Source organism: Mus musculus, chromosome 4 (genome assembly GCF_000001635.26).
Source record: "Mus musculus strain C57BL/6J chromosome 4, GRCm38.p6 C57BL/6J".
In the NCBI taxonomy this organism is placed as follows: Eukaryota; Metazoa; Chordata; class Mammalia; order Rodentia; family Muridae; genus Mus; species Mus musculus.
The window spans coordinates 144,382,800-144,408,759 of NC_000070.6; the positions used below are offsets into that span (position 1 = coordinate 144,382,800).

The 25,960-nt window shown below is 43.7% G+C and overlaps 1 protein-coding gene across 4 annotated transcripts; it reads right to left on the minus strand.

Moving 5' to 3' along the window:
• Window positions 1-8,874: 8,874 nt before the first annotated feature.
• Pramel13 (PRAME like 13) lies at window positions 8,875-25,668 on the minus strand. Of its 4 annotated transcripts, none has more exons than XM_006539283.3 (5): window positions 25,558-25,668; window positions 20,539-20,651; window positions 12,881-13,203; window positions 11,776-12,360; window positions 8,875-10,318 (listed from the first exon to the last, which is right to left on the minus strand). In XM_006539283.3, the coding sequence occupies exons 3-5, from the start codon at window positions 13,171-13,173 to the stop codon at window positions 9,805-9,807; spliced, it is 1,392 nt and encodes a 463-aa protein (XP_006539346.1). In that variant the 5' UTR covers window positions 13,174-13,203; window positions 20,539-20,651; window positions 25,558-25,668; the 3' UTR covers window positions 8,875-9,804. The 4 variants fall into 4 exon arrangements, with proteins under 4 accessions (XP_006539346.1, XP_006539347.1, XP_011248657.1 ...); XM_006539284.4 differs by lacking the exon at window positions 25,558-25,668 and adding an exon at window positions 21,357-21,646; XM_011250355.3 differs by lacking the exon at window positions 25,558-25,668 and adding an exon at window positions 21,140-21,159.
• Between the last annotated feature and the right edge of the window lie 292 nt (window positions 25,669-25,960).

Consider the following 25,960-nt stretch of genomic DNA (forward strand, 5'->3'; position numbering starts at 1 on the left):
ACACACACACACACACACACAGTGCACACACACAATCTAAATAACAATACCCTAAACCTTTCACTACTACTTTTGACATCAAAAGGTTAAAAATATTCCACAGAAACAGGTCTATAAATAGAGTCATGTCTTTATATCTTCCCTCCACTGAAACCTACCTTGTAGCCAGTGTCACCTGTATGGCATTTAGATTTGTTTCAGACAGGACTTTGTTATATACAGACTTGCATTTGCTGCTGGATATCAGCAGCTGCTACTGGGTGGAGAATGTCTGTTGGTGGGTCTGTAAAGTGCTTGCTTGTCTTCCAGCCTCACCATTCAGCTTTGCTGACATTTTGGCTGGCACCTTGAACAGAACAGCTGTTGCTATTTTTCTTTTATCCCAAAAGGTAGTACTATAGTTTCTAAGCCTGAAAGTGCAAATAGAGTACTATCTTTAACATCTGATTTAGCTATTGCAGTTTCAAACTTTCTTTCATTGTTTTTTAATTGTCCAGTGTGGTGTAGTGGCATAGGCATCCCAGTTCCAGCAACCCAGAGGCAGGTTGCTCTGTAAGTTCAAAGCCAGCCTTGTTTATCTAGAAAGTTCCAAGCCTGCCTATAGAGTACAGGAATGTCTCAAAACACAACCATCTAAACTATACATTCCCTGTGCTGTGTGTGATGTCTGATTATCAGGTAGGAGTGGTAAGCCTGTCACTGCAAGGCACATCTTGAACCTTCCGCTGTTATGTGGGTTCCTGAGATTTCACTCTGGTTGTCAGGTGTAGGCCTTTAATCTCAGCATTCCAGAGGCAGGGCAAATGGACCTCTGTGAGTTCCAGGCCAGCCTAATCTACAAGAGCCTGTTCTAGGACAGCCAGGGCTACAGAAAGAGACTCCTTCTTGAAAAACAGAGCAAAACAAAATAAAACCACAAACAAAAGAAATCCGTTTCTATACTTAATCATATCAACAAAAACAAATGGAATGTTATCTCACTTGGTCCAAGAACAGAAATTGACAAGATTCACCTACCCATTCATGATTTTCTTTTCACGACCCCACTCACCCGCCCACACAAAGGCATCATATCCTGTAGTCCAGTCCACCTTCAAACTTGCTAGCTGACCAAGATAACCTTGAGTTCCTGATCTATCTGTGTCCCCACGTCCACTTTCACCTCCTCAATCCTAATGCTGCAGCCTTTTTTACACAGTTCCACATATAATGGAGACCTTCAAATATAAAACTATTTTGTTGTTACTTTATAACCGTAGTTTTGCTACTGTTATGAACTGTAATGTAAACAACTGATGTGCAGTATATCTGACATGCTAACACAAAGGAGTCGCCCTCCACAGGTTAAGAAACAGTGCCCTAAATGCTGGGATTAGATGCTAAGAGCTGCTGTTTAGTGTTGAGGATAAAACCAGGTGTCAGGCATGCTGGGCACATACTCTGTGACCAGGCAATGAGTGTCATTGTCTCAGGTAGCCCAGACTGTCCTAGGACTCTCTGAGTAACTGGGGTGAATATAAACTTCTTAGCCTCTTGCCTCTGCCTCAGAAGTGTTAGGACTGTAGATGTGTGCCACTACAGCTAGCTTTTAACATTATTTCCATCATATGTAATAAGGCTAATTAGCTTAATGAAAAGTTCTGAGACTCTCGGTTCAAGGTCAAAAGGATTAGATGAAAAATTTAATCTTGGGAAAGTTGGTCAAAAATGTCAAAAGGTTTAAATCACTTAATAAAAACAAGTAGTCCCAGAACAATGATGAAACAAAAAACTTTCCATTTAAGAGAGGGATAATTAGAAGAGTTTAAAAGCTAAGACAGGACGTTACATAATAAATAAAATAAAAGACTATCTCTGTTTGTTCCTATACCCAGCACCAGGGAGTCTGGAAGGGGCAGGAGGAGTGCTTAAAGCTCAAGGAAGCACTCTGTCTCAGTAGACAATATTCATCCTTTCAGAGACCTTCATATTCTGGTCCCCAAATAAAAAAGGTTATTTTGCTTTTATGTATGTGCGTGCACGAGCATGCATGTGCTTGTGCGTGTGTGTGTGTGTGTGTGTGTGTGTGTGTGTGTGTGTGCACGGAGTTTGCAGGGTACTACCTATAGAGGTCATAAGAAGACATTGGATTATCTGGAACTACTGTTACCAGAATCATCACCTAATGTGAGTGGCAAGATCCAAACTGTGGCTCTTCAGAGAACAGCAAGCTCTCTTAACCACTGATCCCGCCATCTCTCCGGCCCTGGTCCCTTTCCATCTTAAACCTTCTTTTTAACAGTAGTTCTGGGGCTTCCAGAAGAGTATTGCACTTTAAAGTGACCTATGGTGTAATTTACCCCCAAATCTAAACATGTCTGTGATAATAGACCATCACATAGCTAGCTAGAGTGTCCTGCCTGACATGTGAGTTGAGCTTTATTAATGTCTTGAGAACAAAAGATGAAATCCCATCAGTCTTGGGAATGCCAGGGGAGTGGGACCTCTGCTAGATTTAACAGTGGGCCCGAATGGTCAGGCTGTTTACTTTAGTTGGTGTGTGGCCAATGTTGTCATTATCCCATGGGGTTTTCTTGGGCCCAGCAGGTTCTGGTAGCAATCCTGACTGTCGGTGATCTGTTTATGCTCAAAAAAAAGAAACCTTCAACTCAGAGACCCATGTCTCTTGTAAATGTTGGTGATGATATAAGGATGGCCACAAACCCACAGAGATCTGCCAGCCTCTGCCTCCTCAGTGCTGGGATCAAAGATGTGTACCAGCACACCCTGCTGATGTTAGATTTTAGTTAGAAAACCCACAGCCACCACTGAAAGATTTAAACCTCAGAAGAGGTTCATAAAAACACTAAATGAATAAACAAAAATGTTCAGCTGTGGGGGCTCACAGCTTTAACCCCAATACTCAGGAGGCTAAAGCAGGTACCTCTATGAGTTCAAGGCCAGACAGAAACTTGTTTCATTGTAGACTTATATCACAATGTCTTGTTTAAGGATCCTTTCTAATGTTTGATTTTGGTTTTTGAGGTGGGATCTGATACAGCCCAGCCTGGACTCTGACTTACTATAAACCAGCTTTGAACTCTTTTATTCATTTATTTTGGTTTTTTGTTTGTTTGTTTGTTTGTTTGGTTGGTTGGTTGGTTTAGTTTGGCTTTTTTTTTTTTTTTTTTTTTTTCTTGAGAGAGAGGTTTTCTCTTTGTAGCCTTGGCTGTCCTGGAACTCAGTATGTAGACCAGGCTGTGCTCAAATATACAGTGGTCCTCCTGCATGTGCCTCGTGAGTGCTGGGATTAAAGGTGTGTGCCATCACAATTGGTCCTCTTTGCTGTTTTTTAATTACATTTGTTTATTCTATGTGCCTGTGTGTACGTGTGTGTGTGTGTGTGTGTGTGTGTGTGTGTGTACGTGTGTGTGTGTGTGTCTACACCGGAGCTCCTGTGTGTGAAGAATAGAGTCAATAGTATGCTGAATTTGTTATTGTTGTATTTCCAATAGCCTTAGCCTTAAGGACCTCCAAGAGCAGAATTAAATGGCCTGAAATTGTAGCCAGCAGGATCAGATATCAGAGGCCATCCTCCTCTTCTGTATCTCCCTCCCAGTGTTAACCATCCTGTCAAGGAAACGTGCATTTTCTAAACCCAGCTTCCTGAATTGTTCTCCAAATGTGTGTGAGAGCTGTGTCTGATTTTAAATTCCTCTCATTCACTTTTGAAAAAAATTACATTTATTTGTTCATTTATTTATTTATTTATTTATACCTATCTATTTGTTGGGGTGGGGCTCTGGGAGGACACTGTGCCTGCCTTACTGTGCACATGGAACTTGCAGGGGCAGGTTCCTCCTTTCAGCATGTGGGTTCTAGGATTGGACTCAGGTTTGACAGCAGTACTTTTCCCCACTGAGCCATCTCTTACCTTCATCTACCTTCCTCATCTTCAAGCACATCCTGCCACCCTGAGCCACCACAACCAGCTCATTTATCTTAAGACATATGGGGATCATACTTCTTGTTGTTCAAGTAACTTCTTGTTACTGAGTGACTGTAATTAATAGTGGGCTGTATCATGTTCAGTTTAACAGAAATAAAAATGTAAGTTTAAATAGTGTAAAACAAAACCAAGTCTTAGGCCTGATGTGATAGAGCAGGTCTTTAATCCCAGTACCTAAGTGAGAAGAAGGGCCAAGTAGATCTTTGTGAGTTCTAGACCAGCCTGATCTACAAAGTGGTACCATATATTCATGCCCAAAACAAAACAAAATCTAAGTCTCATGGAGTCTTGTTTTAACATCTTGGGGAAGTGTCTACTGAATGATGTGGCCTGCATCTAGGGGAAGGCTTTCTGGTATATAGTGCACATTTTATACCAGCTGGCATGGCAGAAATGGTATGGCTTGAGAAAAGTGGCTTGGACACAGCTGTATGATGGTGAACAGACTCTGTATTTCAAAGCCCTGGATTGGATCCTTGGTCCCAAAGAAATAAAGAAATCTTTGCTCTAGGTTGTAGGTCACAGACAGTGGCATGTTTGCTGGTAGGTCATTAAGCTGGTTAAAATCTGGCCCTGTGAGTGCATGTTATGTGTGTACTTTTGTGATTTGGTTACCTTACTCAGGATGATACCCTCCAGATCCATCCATTTGCCTAAGATTTCATGAATTCATTGTTTTTAATAGCTGAGTAGTACTCCATTGTGTAAATGTACCACATTTTCTGTACCCATTCCGCTGTTGAGGGACATCTGGGTTCTCAGTGGGAGGAAAGGCCCTTGGCCTTGAGAAGATCATATGCCCCAGTACAGGGGAATGTCAGGGCCAGGAAGCAGGAGTGGGTGGGTTGGGGAGCAGGGCGGGGAGAGGGTATAGGGGGCTTTGGGGATAGCATTTGAAATGTAAATGAAGAAAATATCTAATAAAAAAAAATCTGGCCCCGTTTAGTGTACCAAAATGTCAAAGCTAGTCATCGTAGAGCAAACAAGGGCAGAGGATACAAGGAGTTATCCAAGTCCTAGGTCTTCAGGAGAAATCCATTTAGGTATTTGTTTGCTTCACCCCCAGCTGGCCTGAACTATGAGGATTAGGATAGCATGAAACTCATCAAGATCTATGCCTCTGTCTCTCAAGAGGTGGGATTGAAGGCCTGAGCCACAACACCTGACCAGTATTTGCGTTGGTACAGGAGCAGATCTAGAGGCCATGAAGACCAGTTGGAACACTTTTGCCCAACATAAGACAGTCAACTTGGTTTTTATTACATATTTAATTTGTATGTGTAGACAAGGAGACAATTTGTGGGAGCTGACTCTCTCCTTCCACCATATTGGTTCTAGAAGTCCAGCTCAGGTCCTACTGAGGGGCATCAAGCACCTTTATCAAAAGCCATCTTGCTGTCTGAGGTAACACAGCTTAGGTAAACTAGGTTTCAGAATACTGTTTATCTATCCAATTTTTCTGATAATTTTGAATAAGATTAGGGCAAAGATAGGACTATTGTTTTCCAAACTCTCTTTTCAGATATGCATCTTCTCCAGGTCTGGCATCTCAGCCCTAGGGAGGCAGAGGCAGGCAGATTTCTGTTTTCTTTTTCCCCTACCAAACTGGGCCCAGAGAGATCATCAGGTCATTAGGCTTGGGAATACCTTCATTCCTTTATCTGCTGAGCCATCCTACCAGTTCCTTAAATGCTTTCTGGTTACTCTTGTGGCACCAGTCTTTTTACTGAGGAAGGTCCAAGTCATTGTAAAAAGAGGCTAGCTGCCACCTGAGTAGATTGGATTGCTAGCCCTTTGCCTGAGTTATTCCTTCAAATGAGCTCTGCCTCAGGACTTCAAGGGTCCAGCAGTTGCTCAACATACCTGAAATGTTAAATATCTCTGGATTTAGGAGTCTGACAAGCTAGAAACTAATTCTCTCTCTCTCTCTCTCTCTCTCTCTCTCTCTCTCTCTCTCTCTCTCTCTCGCTCTCTCTCTCTCTCTCTCTCTCCTTTTCTGGGAGGGAAGTGGGCATGGAACAAGGTCTCTATAAACAGCACTGGCTGTTCTGAAATTGGTTACATAGACCAGGCTGATCTGCAACTCACAGAGATCCATCTGCCCCTACTTCCCTAGGGCTGGGCCACCACACCTGAGTGTCAATGCTCAGACTATAGGCATGGGCCACCAACCAAAACCCTTATTTGTTTTGTTTCTTTCTTTCTTTTTTTTTTTTTTTTTTTTTTTTTTTTTGAGAGTCTCACTTTGCTTTTTTTCTTTATCTTTGTTTTAGTTTGGAGTGTTTCTTGTCCAGTCTTGCTATGTAGACCAGCTGTCCTTGCATTCATGAAGACTGTGCTGGGATTAAGGGCTTGCACCACCATCACCTGGCTCTTCACTGATTTTTAAAATTGTGAGTCTGGTCTCAACTTCTCCGTGTTGTAGAGGATGCTCCTGCTGCTTCTACCTCCTGTATATTGAGACTACAGGCATGCACACAACCATTTTCTCAACTGATCTAAGTCCTTAGTCCTCCTTTATCCCCCTCTTCCCCTCTTCTCTCCCTTCCCCTCTCCTCTCTCTCCTCCCCCTCCCTAATACCCCCTTCTTTTTATCCTCTCTCCGTTCTTTTGTAGTTTTTTGGATACAGAGTGTGTAGTAGTCAAGGTTCTCTAGGGTCACAGAACTTATGGGTAGTCTTTATATAGTAAGGGAATTTGTTGATGACTTACAGTCTGTAGTCCAACTCCTAACAATGATCATCAGCAGCTGTGAATGGAAGTCCAAGGATCTAGCAGTTGTTCACTACAACAAGGCAAGTAGGCAAAGAAGAGAGAGAGAGTAAATCTTCCTTCTTCCAATGTCATTATGTAGGTCTCCAGCAGAAGGTGTGGCTCAGATTAAAGGTGTGTACCATCATGCCTTTAATCCCAGATTACCTGGAACTCAGAGATCTCACTGTCTTTTTTATTTTTTATTTTTTGTTTTTTTCGAGACAGGGTTTCTGTGTAGCTCCGGCTGTCCTGAAACTCACTCTGTAGACCAGGCTGGCCTTGGATTCAGAAATCTGCCTGCCTCTGCCTCCCAAGTGCTGGGATGAGAGGAGTGCACCACCACTGCTCAGTGAGATCTCCCTGTCTTAATCTCTTGGGATTCATAACCTTAAAATCTCCATGCCAAGATCCAGGTCAGAAACTTGGATCTCTCAGCCCCCAGATTAGAATCACAGGTGAACCATCCAATTCTGGATTGTAGTTCATTCCAGGTATAGTCAAGTTGACAACCAGGAATAGCCACTACAGACTGTTTTTTTCCCTAATTATTATTATTTATATTTTATATGCGACTGTTTTGCCCAGTATATGTATGTGTACCATATACATGCTTAGTGGCTGTAAAAGTCTGAAGAGAACATCACAAACCCTGTAACTGGAGTTATGGTTGTCTGTGAACTACATTGTGGGTACTAGGAATCACACTTGGGTCCTTTGAAAGGGTGGTAACCTGTTTTTGTTATCCACTAGGCCATCTCTCCATCCCAAGTCAGTTTAGCAGCTAAGGCTATGTGGAAAGTAATACTTCCCTGTGCCTGCCTCTTGAATGTACAGGTACTGTGTGTGTGTGTGTATGTGTGTGAATGTGTGTTTGTTACCAAGTCAAGGTGAAATGTCCATCTTGATTGCAGAGGATTCCACTGTCCATTAAAGCAGCAGATGCTATTAGGTGCCAGCTATGAGACAACATAGTGACAAACTCCCTGTCCTGTTAAGAGGCAGTCTCCACCTAACCCAACTGGTTGGATTGCCACAGAGTTGGGGGTAAGGAGGCGATCAAATCACATGTTCCTTTCAGTAGCTGCACGGGTGAAGAATTTGCAGTCAGCTGGTACAAAAGACTGTTTTCAATCTATGAAAAGATTGGGGCAGGTGAGATGATTCAGCGGTTAAGAGCACCGACTGCTCTTCTGAAGGTCCTGAGTTCATATCCCGGCAACCACATGGTGGTTCACAACCATCTGTAATGAGATCTGATGCCCTCTTCTGGAGTGTCTGAAGACAGCTACAGTGTACTTACAGATAATAAATAAATTAATTTTAAAAAAACTATGAAAAGATGAGAACGAACCTCAGTCAGAAAGACAATTTAAAAATGTTACACAGGTTAGGGCTTGTTGGCTCAAACCTTCAATTCCTAGCTCTTGGGAAGCCAAGGCAGGCAGACGTTGTGAGGTTGAGGCCCACCTGGCCTAAAGAGTAAGTTCCAGGACAGCTGGCCCTGCATTGTGAGACTCTTTGCAAGAAAAACAACGGACAAAAAACCTCCATGAGGGCTGGCGAGATGGCTCAGCGAGTAAGAGCACTGACTGCTCTTCCGAAGTTCCTGAGTTCAAATCCGAACAACCACATGAAGGCTGACAACCATTTGTTCAGCTACAGTGTACCCATATACATAAAATAAATAAATAAATCTTAAAAAAAAACTTTATTCTGGAGAGTAGATCTTCATTGCCCGACCAAGGTACCTCATCTTGTGTGTATGAACTCAAAAGAGTGGCCACAAATGCCCAGGAAAGCTGTCAAGAGTGGGAAAGAGTTGTTGAAACCATACCATTCCAAGCCAGATGTGTGGATCACTCTTATAATCAAACACATGTGGTGATGGTAGGGGGGGATAAGGCAGGAGAATTATCAGGAGTTCGGTATGGACTACATATATTAAGACTTCTTGCCAGTCATGGTGGTGCAGCTTTTAATCCCAGGTCTTGGGAGGCAGAGGCAGGAGGATCTCTGGGAGTTTGAGGTCCGCCTGATTCACACACATTGAGTTTGAAAGCCTGGTCTATGTAGAGACTCCATCCCCAAAACCCAAACAAACAAGAACAACAAAAGCAAAACCAACAACAAAAGGACTTGCCACATGTTTATTTGAACACTGAAAATTCCCCTACATACACAGCAGTGTAATGATTTAAAGATTCATAGTGGTAGAACATTTGCCTAGCGTGCACAAAGTCCTACATTTAATCCCCAGTAGCGTATTACTAATAAAGCCGCCCACCCACAGTGCAATAGGGCCAATCATCTGTAGACCAAACAAAGGTCAGGTGATAGATACATCTGTTCTTGGTGGTCAGCTGTAACTTAGGTACCTTAGGACTAACAAATACATCCCTTTACTATGTGTCAGCTTTACTGATTTTCAAGCATGATGTATGGTTAGTTGTTGGCTACTTATGAGTTTAAGCCTATCCCTTCTCACTGTTTGTGGTGGTCCTCAGCACCTAACAGCACCATCTCTCTTTGCATTCCTCTCAGTGAGATTGTTTAGAATCTACACTGACACGGCCCTCTGAGCAGAACTGTAGCCTTCTTGGATAGATGGGACTGCTGGTGAGCAAAGTCTCTAGGGCTCAGAGCTGGAGATTAAGGTGGTGACTGCCAGTGGCTACTTGGGCCTGCCAAGCTGTAACATGGTTTATTCCATTTACCCTATAGCCCGAAGTGGGGAAGAACACACTGGCAACTTCTTTCCCTCCACCCATGAAGTAAACACCCTCAAGGGTTTCTCCATCTAGAAACTTCATCTCTCACTGCTAAATACACATGTCCCAAGGGACATCAACTCTTTAGGTCAACATTTGGGAGGTTGCCTCGGCTGCTCAACCAATCCCCCATCCCCACCCTACCCCCCACCCTGATATTTTCTAAAGGATTCATCTACACCAGAGGATTCTGTTCCCAAGAGCTAGAAGGAATCACTTGCCATATAAGTACTCAGTTAGGGGAACAGCCCTGCCTGATGAAGCTTGGGCTCTGACTCGTATGGCCTGGTTGCCTCAAGGAAGACAGGGCGCGACGCTGAACCAGACCGTTCTGTTGTGTTCTAGATGCTGCATCGCCTTGCTCAGCTCCTCTCTAAGCTGTTCTAGCCTCTTATGGTAGGAAGCACCCTGGGCACCATAAATCTCCCAAGGGGTAGAATACATCTCCAAGCTTAAATAGTTCAGCCCGGAGGTGTGGTGGAGCAGGCGCTCCAGAATAGACACTGAGATGGGGTTCCTTAAGTAGTTGAACATGATAAGCTGAGCACATTGGCTCAGGGCAGGCAAGAGGACATCAAGCTGGGAGTCCATAATCATACAGTTCTCCAAGTCCAGGGTCTTCAGGGTGGCTGCAACTCTCTCCAGCAGGACTCGAAGAGGCTCAGGACTTATGTCGGTCAGAATGACACCACTCAGGTTCAGGTGTTTGAGCTGTCGGATGCCTGGACACTGGGACAGGGACTGCAAGTCTGATTCTGAAATCTTGGAATCAGTAATAGAGAGGATCTCCAAGGGGACCTCCAGGCACCTAGGGAAGGACCAAGTAGTTAGCGGTTACAAGTAGTAGTGGTTAGGTTAGGGAGACCTGGGGTAGAGGGGATCGTCTTCTCTAAGGTCATCTGGCCACCTGATAAGCATCAATACCTAGTATGCTGCCTCTTAAGAGTCTGCTCACTCAGTTGCTGGTAGAGCCTCTCAGAGGACAGTTATACAAGGCTCGTGTTTGCATGCACAATACAGCCTCAGTAATAGTTTCAGGATTTGGTATGGATCCCAGGTTGGGCCTTTCTTTCAGTCTCTGCTCCATTTTCTGTCCCCACATTTCCTTTAGACTGGAACAATTCTGGATTAACAATTTTGAGATGGGTGGGTAGCTCTATCCCTCAACTAGGGGCCATGTCTATCTACTGGAGGTGGTTTCTTCCAGTTCCATCGCCACACTGTTGGACATTTTGGCTAAGGCCATCCCCAATGGGTCCTGGGGTCTCTCACATCCCAGGTCTCTGAGACTTTCTGCCCCCTAATACCCACTGCTGCATATTTCAATTTATTCTCCTGGCCCTCTGGGCATCCCTCCTGTCTCTCTTCATACCTGATCCTGTTCCTCCTTTCCCCTCCCGTCTCCCCTCTCCTACCCAATTTCCTCCCTCCCTCTGCCTCCCCATGATTATTTTATTCCTCCTTATAAGTGGGATTGAAGCATCTACACTTGGGCTTTCCTTCTGTCTTCCTATGGTCTGTGAGTTATACCATGGGTATTCTGAACTTTTTGTCTAATAAACACAGTGAGATACTTATAGCCGACCATTGAATAGAGGTCAGGGACCAATATGGAAGAGTTAGAAGAAAAGACTGAAGGAGTTGAAGGAGATTGCATCCCCATAGGAAGAACAACAGTGTCAACTAACCCAGACCCCTTAGAGCTCCCAGAGACTAAGCAAAGAACCAAGGAGCACACATACATGGGCTGGTTTGTGACCCCAGGCACATGTATAGCAGAGGACTGCCTTGTATGGTGTCAGAGGAAGAGGATGAGCTTAATCCTGTGGAAATTTGATGACTCAGGGAAGAGGGATGCTGTTGGGTAAGGGGTGAGGTAGGGGTAGGTAGCTGGGTAAGGAAGCACCCTCTCAGAGATGGTGGTGGAGTGGGGTGAGGGGTTGGGTGAGGAAAACTTGGGGAGGGAAGGACCCAGAAGAGAGCCAACTTTTGGAATGCACATAAATAATGTAAAATAATAATAATAATAATAATAATAATAATAATAATAATAATAATAATAATAATAGAGTCTGCTCACTGAAGTTACCCATTCAAACTTGAGGCCTGATATTATCACTGTAGGACTGGCTTAGCCCACAGCCCTGCATCTCCTTTCCCCACTGTCAATATAGACAGCCCTAGCCCAGGTAACATCATTAAATTGATCCAACAAGAAAAAGGCTTTGCTATGGTCTTTGGGGAATGCTCACCATCCTCCCTCACCTGAACAACTGGTCCATTTGACCTTTGAGGAAGTCGATGGAGTCCAGGGAGAGGTCCTGGAGGTACTGCAGGTTGGAAAACTGAGAGGTGAACTGGCTGACCAGCTGCTTCTCCTCCTCTGGGGTAATAGAGGCAGGCACATGAATGTGAGAGAGAATGATCGAGAGAAGATTTTTCATTTGGCCCAGGTAAGGAGCAAAGATGGCCAGAGTAGACAGCTTCCAGGTACAACATACTTCTACTTCCTCCACATAGTCCAGGTCTAGCATTTCCAGAATCTTCACAATATTCTGGATAGCTACTGTGTTGATCTTCAGCTTCTTACAGCCAAGCTGCAACAAAGCTTTTCTCTCTCTCGCCCACAGGAAGACATAGGACAGGCATGTATCCAAGGCTCTTGGTTTGAGGTACAGGTCTATAAACACTTTCAATGAGTTTTGCTTGGCTTCTATCTTTGGACCTCTCTTTTGTATTTTTCTCCTACACTTGACCCCTGGAGCGCAAGATGTTGTCGTATCTCCAGCCCATACGGTCCAGAAGTCCTTGTGCAAAGCCCGCAAATCCAGAACTTGCAGTTTGTAATTCCTGTGGGAGAAAGTAGAAGTCTTAGACTTAAGGCAGGAATTCATCCTTCCCCATTACACTTTGTTCCCATTTTTTAAAAAATATGGTTTCATTCTTACTACAAAGGCAAGACTGGCATCAAAATGCAGTCCCACTACTTCAAAGTTAGAGGCCTGAAATAACAGGCTAGCACTACCAATCCAGATCTGCAAGGACTCCTTATTCCCAACATCACTTTCCTCCTCCTATGCTCCTTCTATTTATGCTGATGTTCTTCATCCCTGCCTCTTGAATCCAGTTTGGTCCCATTACTAGTGCCTATGGGAAAAGACAGGGGCCAGGCACCTTCAGTCATAGCTATGTCTGTCCTAAATGGCCTTAAACACTCAAATCCTTCCCCTAGATACTCAGCAATGGTCCAATGGCCTGTGAAATCTTCATCACTGAGACCAATATAAGCTTCTAACCTTCCTTCCATTCTCTATTCTTTCTCTACCCTAGACTACCAGGCCTCCCTTCAGAGTCCCTGGGGCTCCCTCACCTGGGGTGAGTATTCTGGTCAAGCAGTGCATCAACCCCATCCAGTACGGTTTGCAAGATATCCAGGTATGGTGTCTTCATCTTCATCAGACCACCCAGCGGGAGACAGGGAAAAGGCCAGACCTGCACCATCTTCCTCAGGATGTTAAGTCGTTTGTGAGTGATGGCATCTTTGAAGAGTGGTGGGAGGAGCTCCATGGGCAGGTCCTGCAGAGCAGAGATGGCCAAGGCCTCATCCCTCAGCAGGCTTTGCATTGCGAGCTGTAGGAGTGTGGGTGTGGCACGCAAGCTCATCTTCACAGATCTGTAGGGAGACTGATGATCCTGAGAAAATGCCCAAGGAAAAAAACACCTTTTAGGGTCACGGATTAAGAAGTCCTTCTCAATCCAAAAACAAACTTAGAGCCACAGCCACTGATCTGCCTTGGATTCTCTTCACCCACCCACTTCCAGACAGGACCCCATTACATCGTGACCTCTCACCTTGAAATATGCTCCAAGGAAGCAGGAAGTGTATTGTGCTTCCACCCGTGGCCCTAGAACAAGGACTGAGAATGTCCTGTGGACCCACACAGTCACATTCTCAGTTCTTCCAGTGTACTTGGCTGGGAACAATTTAGAAGGCTGTAAGATGATTGCTATTTTTTTTTCCATGGGGGCTGGGGGGTCAGTCCCAGGACAGCTAAGACTATACAGAGAAAGCCTGTCTTTAAAAACAAAACAAAACCAACAACAAATCTTAAACTGTGCAGACCTGTTCTCCTAGCCTACCGCTGGGTGTAAACAGCAACAGCCCCACCCCCACCCCGCCCCCATCCCTCTTCCCTAGGGGTTTACAGCCTCACAGACTCACAAGGTTAGGAAGGCTCAGTATTGGGTGGTGTGAGATAAGATAAGGATCTGGGAGCTGGTGGGGTGGGTAGGGAATGAGAGGAGGAAGGGAAAGTGGAAGCTATACTTGGATGATTTCGGTTATGTTTTTAAAAAGGAGGGAGGCCATGTTTCTGGAAGCTTTGGAAAACTTTGGAAAAACTTTGTTTTGGAAAGCTTTGGTATAAGAGGCCAAATCTTTTTCCAATATCTCTGTGACTTTAGCCAGATCACTCAACCCTTCCCCATCTGTAAATGTGGCTCATAACTGCACCCTGGCCGTTGATGTTTGGAAAGTGGTATTAAATCCCTCATCTTGGATTGAGGGATGTGGTGAGGCTGAAGGCCAGTTTATCTACCCAGGGTCATAGGACTCCTTTGGAGCACAGGACAAAAAGTAGCAGAGCCTGGTAGCCCATGACTGTAGTCCCAGCTCAAAGGAAAGTAGTGGCAGGGCAATCAAGTATTCAAGGTCAGCCTCAGCTGCATGTAGTTTCAGGACAGCCTGGTCTACTTGAGATCCTCTCTAGCTCCCTCTTGCCCCATAAGGAAGACACAAAGAAAGGGAGAACTTTGCTTAACTCCTGAAGACTATTCATGCCATCATCCCTCTAATCCTGTGATGCCCATATTTGCTTTTTCGACAGCATCAAGTAGCACCTATGCTCCCAAACTGTCTTCCCTCCTTCCTGTCTTCCTTCCTTCCTTCCTTCCTTCCTTCCTTTCTTTCTCTTCCTTTGCATTAATTCTTTTTACATGAGAATAGGAAGTACGAGTTTTCAAATATAATTTGACTTTTGATTTTTTTTTCCCCACTCCCACCACATTGTCTGGCTCCACCCCCACCCCGCTCCCACACCAGTTCCCTTCTATACCCTCCTTTGCATTTCCATGTCTCACAATCTGTTGCCCACCTGCCTGCTTCCACCCCTTTTCTCTTCTTAGGGTGTCCTATCCAGTTTCATAACCAAACAAAGTGGATGTTTTCCATCCTGGCTGTGACTCTTTTACTTTGTTCTGTTTGGGTTAGAAATTGCAGGAACATCATAGCTACACGCTTTTACAAGGGGATACAGAAAGCTACCTTGAAATATTATTAAAACTAGCTTGAAAACACAGGGACTGCAGAGGAAGACCAACAGTCCACTCATCTGGACCCTTGGGACTCTTAAGAGTCTTAACCACCAACCAAAGAACATACAGGGGCTGGGGCTAGGCCTCCCTGCACATAAGTAGCAGATGTGCAGCTTGACCTTCAGGTGAGTCCTGAACAACTGGAGCACAGGCTATCCTAAAAGTTGCTGCCTATGTTTGAGATATGTTCTCAGTGGGGGGTACTTGAAGTACCTCGGTGGGAGTGATGCCTAGGGGGGACCCATCTGCTCAGAAGAGAAGGGGAGGAGGGGGGGTGATGGGGAAGACTATCAGAGGGGTACCCGGAGAGAGGCAGTGAGCAAGATGTAAAGTGAATAAGTAAAAAACAAACACTGAAAACTCTTCCAGAAGTCCTGAGTTCAACTCCCAGCAATCACAATAGGGCTCATAACCATCTATAACTCTAGTCTTAGGGGGTCTTGACACCCTCTTCTTCCTTCTGTACCTTAGGAATTTTAATGATTTTTTGATAATCTCACACTGACCATCTTTTTAAAAAAAGATTTATTTTTTGTATATGAGTATACTGTAGCTGTCTTCAGGCACACCAGAAAAGGGCATCATACCCCATTATAGATGGTTGTGAGCCACCATGTGGTTGGTGGGAATTGAACTCAGGACCTCTGGAAGAGCAGTAAGCACTGAGCCATCTCTCCAGCCTGACCATCTTTTGAAAATGTATTTTTTCCCCTTTTTCCCACATAGACCATCTTTAAGCTGCATCTTCCACTAGGTCTTGGTCTTGCATGATCTACTTCTGCATTAAACTAAAGTTCTCTGGCACTGTCATACCCTCATCTTTCCTTTTCTATTCTGGAAAAATAAAGCCATATATATTTTTTAATTCTACTATACAAAGAAAGTCCTTCCTTATTAAAATGATGACTCTTTTAAGGTTACAAGAAATATATTCTCATCCTTAGATGTTCCTTAATATTTCTCTGCCCTTAAGGGAAAAAGGTCAAATAACATATAAAGGCAGACCTATCAGAATTATACCAGACTTCTCACCAGAGACTATGAAAGCTAGAAGATCGTAGGCAGATGTCATACAGACCCTAAGAGAACACAAATGCTATCCCAGGCTACTATATCCAGCAAAACTGTCAATCACCATAGATGGAGAAAACAAGATATTCCATTACAAAATCAAATGTACACAATATCTTTTCACAAATCCAACCCTACAAAGGATAATAGATGAAAAAACACCAACACAAGGAGGGAAACTACACCCTAGAAGAAGCAAGAAAGTAATCTTTGTAACAAACCCACACAAACATAATTCCACCTCTAACAAGAAAATTAACAGGAAGTAACCATCACTTTTCCTTAATATTTCTTAATATGAAAATTAATATTACCAACAAACCCTAATTGACATTCAAAAGTATGAGGAAATAGAAAGGTCAGCTGTCATCCCGTGGTCTCTCTAATTTGGTAATGGGAGAAATAGGTCCAATATTGTACAATCCATATACACTTTCTGCTTGTTTGTACATGACAGGGTCTTGCTGGGTACCATATAATGGTCTTGACATCATGCTTCTCCTATCTCAGCCTCTCTATTAGTAGGAGTGTTTATTTGCTGTTTTTACACTATATTATGGTTTTCAGAACAGCTTAAATATTTCAAAATTTTTATACAGCCAAAAGAAATGTAGGCAATTAATTTGGGAGGTGGCTTGTAAGAGAACAGCAAAGAGTGAGATTGAAGGCTTTGCTTCATATTTATAATTATTGTATCAATTTTGAAGAACGACTTTATAAGTTACTCTTATTCTGAGATGAATGCTTTTCAAAACCATCACAGCCAATGAACCAGAATCTTACCCTCACCTAGCATCTGTGCCACCCTCCAAGAAGAACCAGTGTTCATTGAAGCAGTTAATGAATGACTTCATGGATAGATTATCTTAATACACACATCATTTCTTAAATGAATGTAACCTGTTCCCTGCCGGCTAAGAATGACGACAATCAACAATCACTCAAGTCAAATAGCTTTGACTGTAGCAGGAAGTCTGTATCCAAATATCGTGCCTACAATTCATTCCTTGGGCAGCAGAATTATCAACTCTTAGCTTATCACTATGGAGGTAAAATCCTTTGGTGATGTGAGGAACATTCAAGTACAGTCTTATTATAATGAACTCCAATGTCCAAAAACTGTTCTTATTCTGTGTTTGTACAAGATTTTAAGCTCTACTAAAAACAAACAAAGAGACTTTATCTGTTTATGTTCATTAAAAAAACTAACAGTGATATATTATTTTAAAATATCATACAGTTAATATATTTGGAGTTATTTAAAATTTATATTGAGAAAAATGAATGTATTTTCAGTATTGCTGTAGACAAACATCTATATAAGACTGTTCAATTGATTGTTGTTTTATATAGAACAACTTTATAATACTCGTTTTTACTGTTACAATATTTTATAAATTTAAAGAATATGATAAAAAATGAAAGGTATTGCAGATTTTGAAGAGGGGGTCTCTGGGAGGAGTTGGGGTACATAAGGGAAAGAAGAATGTGATGTAAGTCTATTTACTCAAAATATGTTTTAAAATGTTAACAAATTCAGAAAAAAAAAATTTTTTTTCTCTGCCCTGCTTACTGATTCCTGTTTGGTTTCAGCCCCAAGGGGCTGAGGTACATATTTTACATACCAAAGCAGACCTGGCCTCTAGGTTCTCCCAAGCATCACTCAGTCCCTACCTGGCATCCCCCACCCCTAATCCTGAACTTTCCAGCCCTGGGGCCTGGCTGCCCTTCCCCCAGGGCCTCTTCCATGTATAATCCAGACAATCCACCCCCCCACACATTACCACTCCCCCTACACACACACACACACACACACACACACACACACACACACACACTCCTTTTTCCTTTTCTTTAAGCATGCATTTTCCCGTTTATTCGTTCTCCTCTCATTTGTCTCCCTCCCCATAGTGGCTTCCCCAGCTTCTTTCCTTGGGGCTAGTAAACTTGCCCACCAGAGAGCAGTTTCCTAATAAACTTGCATTTATATATATTTTAATCTGACTTGAATGGGCTCATTTCACCAGCAGAGAAATAAATTATCAATCCTTTTCATTTTATTTCCTTTCTTGAGACAGGGTCACATTTTTATTGGGAGAGTCACGTGAGAGAGGATAGAGTCTCTTACAGCACAGGCTAGCCTTGAATTTTAATGTAGCCAAGGATGACTTTGAACTTTTGATCCCTCCCATCTGAATGCTGAGATTTGAGGCAAGTATTAACAAACCCTGTTTATGCTATACTTATGCCCAACAGGCAAGCACTACACCAACTGAGAGCTACATCCACAGCCCTCATTTCCTTTTTATTGTCACTGCAAACTTACTAATTTATTAAAAGACAATTGAATCTAATTGCATGCATAATATAAAGTAACAAATAAGATTCCCCTCTCTGCATAGGATAAAGCTATAGTTATTGTTTGCTGTAATCCTAAAGGGATTTTACTTTCACTTACACCAAAAAGAAAAAGAAAAAAAGACTCAGTGGGCAAAATCAGCCAAAGGGCAAAACTGAAGACCTGAGTGAGATCCCCAGAGCCCACAAAAAGTCAGATGTGGCATCCTGTGTCTGTAATCTCAGGCTGCTACCCAATGGGAGGCTACTATCTGCTGCCCGAATGAGCTAGGAGGAATGAAATTACTCCCCATAGTTATCTTCTGACCTCATGTGTACCATATGAGCACACACATGTCTAGGTTTGGTCTGTTGCTATGTACTGTAATGCTAAATACTAGCCCCCAAGGTCTGGTTGACTCTGGGATGAGGAAATCCTCATGAGCACCAAGTGATGCTATATAACTTGGAGCCTTAATTTAAAATTATTGGTTAAATAAAGATGCTGACAGCCTGTAGCTGGGCAGAAGAGAGGAAGGCAAGGCTTTGGTTCTGGAGCTTGAGGTCTGAGGCACAGACCTTGAGAAGGAGAGGAGAGAGGAAGGAAGAAGCCAGGTGGAGCCTGAAAGCATGGCCATGAGGGCCATGTTGGAGTTGGGGTGACCCAGGTAGAATGTGGCTAGTGCTATCTCGGGATTATTGATAAGGAGGTAGACAAAATAGCATAGAGGGTTGATATCTGCCCAGCTCTAGTAATATTAAGGCTTATTATAAATATAAAGGTTTTATGTCTTTTATTTGGGAACTAAATGATCTAAACTGAAGTAGAATGCCACAATTTTAACCATAACACACACACACACACACAAAGTGTAAGGTTCTTTTTACATATTTCCTTTCCATATCTCACAAAGCTTGTGAGTAAAGGAATATGACATTGCCTTAAAGAATTGGCCAAGATAACAACTTTCTGTGCCCTTGTTCAGTGGAAGATCTTGTATAATCATGAAGGTGAAGAAAATACAGAGAGTCACGACATCTTTATGAATTAAGTCTGCAGTTGCAGAGATAATGCCAAAGGCATCTGTTTCCCTGAAGAAGCAGGGCGACTACGGCAGCTATATTATCCCAGGAGAGCAGGAGAAAGAGAAAGAGCTCCGCAGTTAAGAGCCCTGCCTGCTGAGGCTGGGTTCAGTTCACGGCACCCGCATAGTGGCTCACAACCACTGCTACTCCAGCTCCAGGGGTTGACACCCTCTTCTACTTTCTTTCTTTTTTTTTTTTTTTTTAAAGATTTATTATTATATCTAAGTACACTGTAGCTGTCTTCAGACACACAAGAAGAGGGCATCAGATTTATTTATGGATGGTTGTGAGCCAACATGTGGTTGCTGGGATTTGAACTCGGGACCTTTGGAAGAGCAGTCAGTGCTCTTACCTGCTGAGCCATCTCTCCAGGCCCCTCTTCTACTTTCTGCAGGCAGCAAGCATGCGTGCATATATGTAAAATCTTTGAAAGAGAAGCCATACAGCATAGCACATAGGAACCCTAATTCTGAAACTAACAGACATTTGCTATTTGAATATATTTAGGAATTTCAAGGTTGAATTAAGTTTGTTTTTTTTTTAAATCACTGTTTTACATCCTAACTAAAAACAATAACACCACTCGGAATGTATTCTTGAGTAGGCATAAGGTTTTTTTAAAAAGTACATTTCTTAGAAAGACTCTCTGTTTGTTTTGAGATAAGGTTCTTTTAAACCACGGGCAGGAAAAGCTGTAAACCTGGAGCAAAACCGCAAAACCGGAAAGTGTTAAGTGACAGTGATAGACAGAGTTGGGAGGCAGGAAAGATAAAGCTGAAGCCACAGCCATCATTTGAAGTCATGTGCCTGTCTCCTGAGTGCTGAGATTAAAGGCATGGACTGCTACACCTGGCTCTTTAAAATTCTTATTATTATTATTGATTATTATTATCATCATTATTATTACTAATACTATTATTATAACTTCTCTTGGGTTCCAGGCTGGCATTGAACTCAACCATGTAGCCAAGGGTGATACTGAATTTCTGATCCTCCTGCCTCTACCTCCCAGTTGCTAAAATGATAGGCATGTGCAGCCATGCTGGTTTTATGTGGTGCTGGGGATCAAGCCTAGGGCTTGTATACGTTAGGCAAGTACTATGTCACCTGAGCCAGGAGTTTTCTGGCGGTGAGCAGGACACCTGATTAACTGTCACTTACCAGAGTCCCACCAGAATATGTAACCAGAATGCTCAGGCTAGTGACGCCACTCTTCAATGAGCAAAGCCAGGAACTGAGTCCTCCTGTTATGTTTTATGCAGAAAGCCAGCACGCTGCCAAGGTAGAGGGTAAATGCTTCCAGTAAGACGATCAGGCAAATTAACCTTATCCATCATCAGCCAACAGTGGGTGTGTGGAGGAAACAAGCCGTCCATCATTTCATTTGATCAGGTGCTCAGCCACATTTCTGAGACCAGTAGTATCTGCATCTCCTTCCCATTGTAGGTAGTCTGTCTAAACTCCACCCCCCCACCCCCCCACCCCTCCACCCCCCCCAGCCCCCAACCCCAGTTCCTGGCACCAGACAGGCTTGGCCCAGTATAAAAGGGGCTGTTTGGCCCCTCCTCTCTCTCTTACCCTATTACATTCTTGCCTTTCTCTTGCCTCTTGCCCCCTTACTCCCAATTCCCTTTCCCCCTCTCTCCACGTGGCCATAGCCGGCCCCGATTTCTCTACTCTCTCCTTCTCTCTGCCTTTCTCTGCCTGTTACCCTCTTAACTCCCCTCCCCATGCCCTGAATAAACTCTATTCTATACTATACCTGTGTGTGTCTGGTCGGTCCCTCAGGGGTAAGGGATGCCTTGGCATGGGCCTCCCCAGAACACTTTTTTTTTCTTCTTAAGATTATTATTATACATAAGTACGCTGTAGCTGACGCCAGAAGAGGGCGTCAGATCTCATTACCGGTGGTTGTGAGCCATCATGTGGTTGCTAGGATTTGAACTCAGGACCTTCGGAAGAACAGTCAGTGCTCTTACCTGGTGAGTCATCTCGCCAGCCCCCAGAACATATTCTTACAGCTCTTTCTCTTTTTATGATCACAACATGAGTGCACTGTGACTCGGATCCAGAGACTCTACAGGTTTGAGTCCCATCTCAGCTATAACCACGCTCACTAGCCCAGATCTGGTAAGCCCCCATTCCCACTGGTCAGAGTGACCATGTGCATGGTCCCAAAGATGATTTCTTGAGCTCAGAGCTACCCCGGTGCTTTCCCTTGGGTGAGATTTTTTTTTTCCCTCTCCTCTTTCTCGGGGCTGAGAATTCCAGGCCAGGTCTGGAAAACTGCTCTGACTCAGAATTTTCTCGCGGCTGAGAATTCCAGACAGGGTCTGGAACTGGAAGCCGCCGCCCACCTTGTCTGGCCCTTGGCTCAGTTGGCTATCGCTTAGACTTTCCCCTTCCCCCTCTCTCGTCAGCAGCCTGCTGCTCCAGCTGCTTTGCCTGTAGAGCAAGTTTGGCTCCACCCCTGCCACGGACCCTGCTTGTTGCCATCCCCCTCTGCTCCTAGGCTCTACTCTCGCTGCGGGAGGGGTGGGTCTGGCTCTGAAAAGCTGCCTTCCCGTCTCTCTCTCTGCTTCTCTGCCTTTGGTGGGGTGCGCCACAAGCCCGTTGCCAAGAAACTTTGGGCCCTTACTCCCCCCCCCCCCCCCAACCTAGAACTCTCAGCTGCTACCAGGAAGTCCCGGCCTGGGCGGTGCCACCATGTGGTCTATGCAGTCAAAGAGGCCCAAGTGCTTACCTATCCATGCTGCCTGCGTGCTCAGTTTACTTCACAGGCTTAAATCTGCCTGTACAAACTCGTTTTCTGTCACCACAATGTTATGCTACGGCTGCCAGTTCTCTTATACTGGTTCTAGCCATATACTTCTTTGCTAAAGTTACCTAAGATTTTCATTTCTATCCTGTCTCAATATGATTTTTACTACTATCACTGAATTCTATTCAGTTATAACCAATCTACATAGTGCTCAATCTTGTCAGAAGTTTGTTAACTATTAAGATTATGACAGACAGAATTCCCAAAAGCCTCTAAGGTTTCTCCCACACGGTCTCAGAAGATGGGGATGTAGCTACAGGATGCCACCTGGACTGTGATATGACAATCACTGAAATAAAATACACAGTGGACAAAACTGGATACTCTGAGTCAAATGACTTAACTAAAATAAAGGTAAGCCATTTCTCATGTCACACGTACCCATTCCACAGAGAAAAAGCCCCGTGTCTTCTGTGCTTGAAAGCCAGACTGACCGCCCAAGTTGCCATTGAGACCATAGAGATCACAGAGAACCGTTGGCTAGTGGACTCTGTCATTTTTAAAATAATATATAACTGGTATATAACTGCTAGATTTTTGTTTATTTCTCAGACTTCTGGCTACATTGACAGCTAGAAGAAAGCTTTCACAGATATAATCTCTTATCTCCTTACCTAAACTCTGTTTCCATTCATTAAATGCTTCTATATTTCCTCTTTTTCTATGCCACTGCTCTAATCTTATCTGAGTTCCAATAAATTTGCCTAAGTAATAAAACATCCCACTATATGATTCAACTTTTTAATCTTGTTCCTTCTGCTCCACAAAAGGCTCATCTTAAAGACTGCTCATGTCGTTATCTCTTTTATAAACGTATAAACTACAGGAAATCCACTCAGCTCCCTCTCATGGACCAAATAGACTCCATCCAGATGCCCAAAGTTCCCACTTGCTACCTATTCCAAAGGGTGGGATTCCTATGGGTTTCAAATGTACATCTTAAGAAAAAATTTTCTTTCTCCCAAATGTACTTAATCTTTTTCTCTACCTATAATAATGTGTTCCAACATCCCAAATCCAGGTTTTGCTACATCCAGGACAGCTCCAGAGAAGCCACTTCCAGAGACTCCAATATCTCCTCTCACAGACATATGCTCCTACTGGACCTCTTCCTTCTGACATATCCTCAGATGGCTCCACAGGCCCTCGACAGCAAGGACAGCCAACATCCCCCATCCTTCCAGGTTCCCCAGAGACACCGTTGCCCCAATGTCAGCATGAAGCAGCCAGATATCACAACGACCTTATTCCTACTTCTTCATCACCTCTTTCTAATTTTTCCTTTTTTTAAAAAAAATTAAGCCAAAATGGAGTAATGTTGGTATTCTGTCTAAACTCTACCCCCACAGTTCCTTTCAGCAGCCAGGTATGCTCCTACTCCCCGCAGTTACCAGGCAACAGCCAGGTAGGCTTGTGCCAGTATAAAGGGGGCTGCTTGGCCCCGCCTCTCTCTTGCCTCTTGTTCCCATTCCCTTCCCCGCCCCCTCCATGTGACCATGGCCAGCCTCTACACCTCTACTCTCTCCTTCTCTCTGCCTTTGCTACTCTCTTAACTCCCCTCCCCATGCACTCCCTTGCTCCACACCACACCAGACCATATCTTAATAGCTCTTGCTCTTTTTATGATCACAACACACATCACTTGTATCTTTTCTGTTTGCTTGTTTTGTTTGTTTGTTTTGTTGTTGTTGTTGTTTTCGAGGCAGGGTTTCTCTGTGTAACCCTGGCTGTCCTGGAGCTCACTCTGTAGACCAGGCTAGCCTCGAACTCAGAAATTCGCCTGCCTCTGCCTCCCAAGTGCTGGGATTAAAGGCATGCACCACCACACCTGGCTCACTTGTAATTTTTTTTTTTTTTTTTAAGGTTAGGGCCTCCTTATGGTGCCTTGGCCTAGAGCTCTCTCTGCAGATCAGGCTGGTCCTAAACTTATGGAATCCACATGCTTCTGTCTCCTGAGTGCTGGAATTAAAAGTTCAGACCACTATACCTGGTTCTTTACAACCTTTAAAAAAATAACAACAAAATACTAATACTACTACTAATAATAATTTTGTGTTTTGGTTTTGAGACAGGGTTTCTCTGTGTGTAGGCCTGGCTGTCCTAAAAACAGGCATCTTGGTCCATGTGTGTAATTTTAGCAATTGGAAGGTAGAGACGGGTCATCCCTTGGCTACATGGTGAATTTGAGGCCAGCCTGGAACCCAAGAGACCTTATCTTAAAAATTATGATGATGGGGGAGGGAAGAAGGAGGGGGAGAGGATGTATGAAACCCAGGGCTTGTGTATGTAGGCAGGTGCTACACTGAGCCACCTCCCCTCCCGGGCTCCTTTCACCTTATTTTAGAGCACATTCCTTCTTTTTAAAGTTGCTACATGTTGCTACAAGGGTAATTCTAGCACTCCAGTCTCGGAAAGGCTGAGTTTGAGCCAAGTATGGTTACATAGTCAGAACTGCCTCAAAACAAAAACTGGCTAGAACCAGTTCCAGAGGCTCTGCTGCCCCCTTTCTGTCCTCTGCAAACACCAGGCACTCACAGGGTAGATAGGCGTATGTTGGCAAAACACTCAATACATAAAATAAAAATAGTTTAAAAAAAAAAGAGAAATGTAAAACAAACGTTATGTTATGCCAGCCTCATGCAGACTGCATGGATTGCAACAGGAAGCCATGCCAGTTGGTTGTGGAAACAACTTTAACTCCAGCACTCAGGAGGCTAGGAGGATTTCTATGAGTTTGAACTCAGCCTGGTCTATATATAAAGTTCCAGGACAACCAGAACTACATAGAAGAGTGATCCTGTATCAAACGGCAGGAAGAAAGGAAAGACAGAAAGAAGATGCATGTTAGGAAAGTGACACACCCTTAATCATGACACTTAGTGAGAACGGCATATGGATCTCTGAGGTCACTCCCAGCCTGGTCAACAATGAGTTCCAGGACAGCCAGGGCTACTTAATGAGAACTTGTCTCAATAAGTAAATAAGTAAACAAACAACAAAAACCCAGAAGCCCGGAAGTGCTGAGCAATGTTATACACACCATTAATCTCAGCAGAGGCAGGCCGATCTCTGGGCAACCAGAGATACATAGTGACACCCTGTCTCAAAAACAAAAACAAACAAACAAAAAACAACCAACCAAAGGAGTTGGGCAAGTGCCTGGCTCACACCAATCCTTTAGGTTTGTGTAAATGCCTTCTGTGAAGCATGCTTGAGGTTCGTGACCCATTTTTAAGGATGCACACCGATCCTTAAGCTACTCCGGACCGTTCCTGAACTGCTAGAGACATAAGGTCTGTTTACTATGACACCTGTATAACTCTGGAGAGTCATGACTGCCTGTGGATGGTCATAAATACCTGCAATGAAGTCTCCGCTGAACTCCGGAGGCCAGAGATCTTCTACTGAAGTGGGCGTAGGAATATCCGCCAAAGAACTGAATTCCCCTGACCAGGGCAGACTAAGACTCCTCCTCCTTCTAGCCCCTCCCCTTTCCCCCTTCCTTCCCTCATTCCGTAAAAATGCGGCTGGTCTGTGCGTGGCTGTTTGCTTCTGTTTCTAACCCGAAGGCTTTCCAGACTTAAGGGTCAATTCAAAGACGCCAAGGTTTTAAAGTGTCTAATTGTAACTATCCTCTGAAGAAAACTAAGGCCTCTCACTCAGTTGAAAGGAACAGAAGCAGACAAACTTCAAGTCCTGGTGTCGTGGGTTATTGCAGGAGCAACACAAGTTTTACTTTTTAATATTTATTTTGTTTTGAGA

Excerpts from the sequence above, each read along its gene's own strand:
- Pramel13 (XM_006539283.3), bottom strand. The coding sequence starts at position 13,173 with ATGAGCTTGCGTGCCACACCCACACTCCTACAGCTCGCAATGCAAAGC. Across the intron at positions 12,361-12,880 it reads GACCAGAATACTCACCCCAG|GAATTACAAACTGCAAGTTC; the intron begins GTGAGGGAGCCC and ends TTTCTCCCACAG. Across the intron at positions 10,319-11,775 it reads CAAATGGACCAGTTGTTCAG|GTGCCTGGAGGTCCCCTTGG; the intron begins GTGAGGGAGGAT and ends GTCCTTCCCTAG.